The sequence below is a fragment of the Acanthisitta chloris genome, unplaced genomic scaffold (genome assembly GCF_000695815.1).
Source record: "Acanthisitta chloris isolate BGI_N310 unplaced genomic scaffold, ASM69581v1 scaffold22798, whole genome shotgun sequence".
NCBI classification, from domain to species: Eukaryota; Metazoa; Chordata; class Aves; order Passeriformes; family Acanthisittidae; genus Acanthisitta; species Acanthisitta chloris.
This window is the reverse complement of record NW_008686211.1, coordinates 16193-21308: the sequence shown is the minus strand read 5'-3', so window position 1 is coordinate 21308 and position 5116 is coordinate 16193. Positions and strand designations below refer to the sequence as shown.

Below are 5116 nucleotides of genomic sequence, written 5' to 3'. Positions count from 1 at the left end.
TGAACCAGCAGAATGGGACAATCTGTTGGGTAGATCTGAGATCACATCCTCATTGCAAACAACAGAACTGTCCAAGTCTTTTTCACGAGCAGATTTTGCCTGAAAAATACCACACCAAACTAAAATTTATTGTGAATATCAAGATGTACAGTTTTCGTGGTTTTATTTCTCAAACCAAAAGGTTAAAAGTTGCATATACATTCAGCAATACCTGTCTGCTGGGGAAAGAACAAGGACCCTCATTTGAGGCCTAGTCTAAAGTAAATCAACAAGTGTCAGGGGAATCTGCTGGTATCTAACACACCATCTTATAACAAAGTCTACTGTAACAGCTTTTTTAGCACTTTTTCTGACTGCATATTTTAAAGTCTTACCCTTCCCAGGAATCTCACAGATTCAGATTGCCTGAGAGTCTAAACAACCCAAACCTTAGACTTCTCCTTAGTCTGGGATCTGTTGTTCTTAAGACCTTTTTTTTCCCCCCCCTCTTGACTTGCTGTTCCTCAAGGGAAAACTCAGGACCATCTATTCATCTTCTACCCACTCTTCACTACACTAGTTACTTCTTTACAGCTCCTCTTAACCAGAAACACACCACTAAAATGTTGCCATGGGTTACCCCCTTTTCCCTGGCATGGGGACTTTCACATGAGACATTTTCCAAAGCTGAGGAAAAAAAACCCAAATCCAGACCAGGTTATTCATTAGCTCTTTCCAGGTTGTGGGGCTTTTTTTTCTCTCACTTTTGGGAAACAGCTCCTCTTAAACAAAGCTGTATTATATTTCTGTCAAGAAAAAGATACATTCTCTTCAAACCTCATTTTCATAAGTGATTAGTGGCATCAAGAACATGATGAATGAACCTGTAGCTCATCTATTTTCTGCATTCTTCAATGACTGCTCCTAAAATCTGCTTTCCCATTGAGGGACAAAGGGGGGGGGGGTGGCTGGGCAGAGGGATGGGGCAAATGATACCACCTTAAAATAAATTTAAAAAAAAAAGGAAAAAAGGACAGAGGTTTTGGCATATTTAGTAGAAATTCTCTATCTTCTTTACAGTTTCTCATTTACAGCCATGGAACAACCCAGAGGTGGCACAATATATTAGACTCACATGGTACACAAAACTGCAATCCTTGGTAATAAAAGTTTAGAATCTGCCAAAAGTATGCTTAACATAGATCAAGGTTTATCCTGATAATTCCCCTTCTTTCCTCCTCCCTGTTACCATCAGTTTTCCCAGCCATTAGGAAATCGAAGAGGGCACAAAAAATTAAGTGCCTAAACCCACACTTTCTACAGTAATTCAGGAACACAGGCAGAAAAACAACTAAATGAGGAAGTAATGAATAAAATGTACGAAACACCAAAAGAACCCTGACATTAATATCCAGATCCTTCTAACACACAAACAAGCTAAAATCTGAAAAAGAAAGGGTGTGAAATAACAGAACAGTGGCTTGCCAGTTGTACCAGTGCTACCTTTCCATACAATGCCAGAATGAAGAATGCTCTGAGATGACTGGGAAGACAAACTCAAACTGCCTTTAAAGGCTCCTCTATGCCCTTGTTGCAAGCTTTAATGCCAAGGAAAAGCAAGTTCTGTATTAGCAGGTATGAGCATCATTACAGAGTGCTAAGCTTCCCTTTTCTGTTTGTAAATAACCTGTCAGCAGGCCTTAACTGGGCTGGATCAGATTTAAAATGTCCTTTTTTTTGCTTTTGATACTACAATAGCTGAAGTTTCAAAAACACCTATGCAAGACAAACCAAGAAGGATTTGGAATCTTAGAGCTTCCCAAAACACAATGTGCAAGCAATAGCACTTCAAAGTACTCACTCCAGCTTCCTTGGGTGTGTAGCTGCCAAGAAGAGAAGGATCTGGAGAAAGAAAAAAGGTGCATGCTGGAAGAAATTAAAAAGAAATTGGAATGTCCTAAATTTTATGAAATCTTTTACAAAGCATCTTACCTCTCCTCCCAAACAGAACTAAAGCAATTTATTACTATCATACATTGTGAAATTTTAAAGAGTCTCCTCAGTACATTTCAGGAAATCAGCTTCTTTAGCTGAAAAGCATGACTTCACATTTAATGGAATACAGTGTTTATAATAATGAATCAGTGTATGCACCATCTTCTGCACAGACAGAAGTGGCATATTTTGTTACGCTATTCATTGCCTAAATCAATATCAAATCAAGCTCTACCATTCCCCAAAACTCTCATGGACATTACACTACCTTGTTCATCTTCTCTGAACTTCCTTATGACCATCTCTTCCTCCTTCTATCACCTCTGCATTCCTTCCCTCACCACTGACACAAGTACTAAGTCCATGGAAACATACATGGAGAAACTCTTAGGTCCACACTGGACCTGGTTAGGATTTTCACCAGTGTCAGTATGGGACCTATCCCTGAGGGACTGACATGAAATTATATCTGCCTTCTTGATCTGTTGTATCAGTTTGTACTGAACAACCCTCACACAGTGACACAGGAAGAGCAAAAAAAGGACTAAACTCAGATGTCTGTATTAAGATTTCTAATCCTAGGAATCTCTTTTGCTCAGAAGTTACAGTTAAGCCTTAAGATCCAGGAAGGTGACCAGTGAATCCTCTGGATATTAATCCTGAGGCAGATTTCAGTCTCCTAACCACTGGCCAGAAATCACAACTCATTTCCTAGGTATGCAGTGGTCTGTTACATTATCCAGCAGCCATCACAGATTGGTAAGTATGTCCCCAAAGGGAATGTGAAACCTTTAAAATCCAACCCCAGTGCTATGACAAAAAGCAAATGTAAAATAACAAGTTCATAACGATTTGCTGTATAACAATTTATAATTAGTGAGGAAATGCAATAAAAATGAGGCAGAACCAACATAAACAAATACTGATGAGACTCATTAAAATCCTCATGTTGTCAGACACATGCAATAAAATCAAGTTTTAGGGTACTTCCTTAAATTTCTGGTCCCACACTTTTTATTAAACTCTTGCTTACTGATACCTAAGAATGCTGAAGCAGGTATTGGAGCACATCCTGGATGCTCATTAATAATGGTAAGTCACTGATCCAGTACACACAAATACTGCTGAAATAAACATTATTCATTTTTGAAGCAACAGAGCCCTTGAACTTCAAAATAATCAATACTTCAAGCCTGATCAACACACCCACAAATTCTGGTGCAGATTTGCTCCACTATCCAACTCAACAAAACAACTGGAGTGAAGCAGAGCACTCGCCTGGGCTTTGATATTCTCTGCTTCTATTTTCATATCAGGTAGAACTATGTTCTAATTTCAGGAGTAAACAGCTATTTGAAGGCACACTTTGAAGCAGCAGTTTAATCAGTATTCTTCCTATTCTTAGGAAGAATGATCAGCTTTTTCCCCATTACAGACTGTTTTAATAAGAAATAAAAAACCAAAATAATAAAAAAATCACCAAAGGAAACAACCTACTGCAGAAATCAAATGCATTAATGAGATATGTGGTAGAACATACTGACCAGAGCCTGCTGTGGTCCAGGCTTCTGCTGTGCTTTCCCGTGGGGAACACCAGGTATCACTAGGGCTTGGCTGTTCAACCTGAAGCAAAAATACTCTTAAAATGCTCAGTATCAGATGTATCGATTCCTGTTTTATTCTGGTTTTATTCATAAGATCGTATCTAGTCTTTTTTTTAATTTAAATACTATTTGAAACTATTTTCAGAACACTTTGCTCATTTGTATTATTAGCAATACTGTGCATAAACAAAGACAGTGCTAGAAAGGTCTAGAAAACTCTGCATTATTCAAAGAAAAATAAAATGCAGAGAGTTTCTCCTTCATCTGTAATGTCTGCAGTCACTTGAAACAATTCTTGGTATCTCATATTTATTCCAAACAGCTCAGATCTCACCAAAAGAGATCTGAATCTCTTCCTAATTAAAAAAGTTACATTTAATATAATCCAATTTTAATCTTCATGTAACACAAAATCTCCAGGCCAAAAGAGTCCTCAGCAGTAAAGATGCCCTAAAAGGAGCATTCTCAATCTAGAAAGGCCATGACAGTGAGGATATGGTAAATTAAGAGACAAGCTTTTTTCTTTTTTGTACAAACATTGTACAAGCATTGAAAATCAATAATCAGTGTTAACGATGCTATAATTAAACTGTGAACTTCACCTATAGATCAAAAACCAGAACAATTGAATAAAAGCAGTTAAAAGAAAAATATACAAGACAGAGCAGCTTATCAAATGATTAATGGCTTATTAAGGCTATTTTGAATTTCTAAAAGGTACCTATACATAGAATATAACTTGGAAAATAATTCTAAAATTTGAGAAGATCATATTGATTAACTTGTACAGAAACGAGAAAAAAATCCAACCCACAAATAAAGTGAGAGGAAAACAAATTAAACACAAGATTATATCACTTGCTGTGAGAAGTGTCCAGAACTGTACACGAATCATAATGTCATAGCACAGAATAAGAACAGTCCCATTTCTGCCCCTACACATACAAAGTGGTTTTCTAAAAATGAAGGATTGTTGCAATCAGAAGAAAAACTAAGAGGGGAAAAAACCATGAAAGAGTATATGATCCTTCAAGTGGCTGGGAAATGTAGGCCCTTCACTTTAAAACACTCAAACATAACTTCTTTAAATAAGTACCTAATTTCAGAACAATTTTTCATGTATGGCAAAAAAGACCTTATGTTACGAACTCTAAGTCAAAAGTGTTTGAGATGTAGCTCTGAGCAAAGGAAGTGTTTCAAAGATCATAGGATGCTAACATAAAAAAAGTTGAAAGGGAGGAAGTGTAAGTGTTCATAATGTGACTAGACACTCTTTCTTTAAAGTCTTATTCAGGAATTTTTAATACTAATATCAATTACTTCCAAGTTGAATTTATACACCTATTATCCTGTCTAGTGCGCTGGAAGAAAAGAAATGGGGCCTCAGAGAATTTAACCAAGATATTCATGAAAGAATTTGATCTTTGTCTGTTACTAAAGCGGATAAAAGAAATTTTATTTTAGTTAATTTTACATTTAAATCACTATGTGACAGACTGTTAAGGAAAGAAAAATTATTCATCTAAACTAAGAGCTGA

At 36.6% G+C, this 5116-nt stretch overlaps 1 protein-coding gene across 1 annotated transcript in view; it reads right to left on the bottom strand.

The window, feature by feature from the left end:
* Positions 1–5116, bottom strand: part of SPATA6 (spermatogenesis associated 6) — a 33385-nt gene that overhangs the window by 16805 nt on the left and 11464 nt on the right. Inside the window, exon 7 of the mRNA XM_009080014.1 lies at positions 6–99. Coding sequence (XP_009078262.1) covers positions 6–99 — 94 coding nt within the window. The remainder of the gene's footprint in view (positions 1–5; positions 100–5116) is intronic.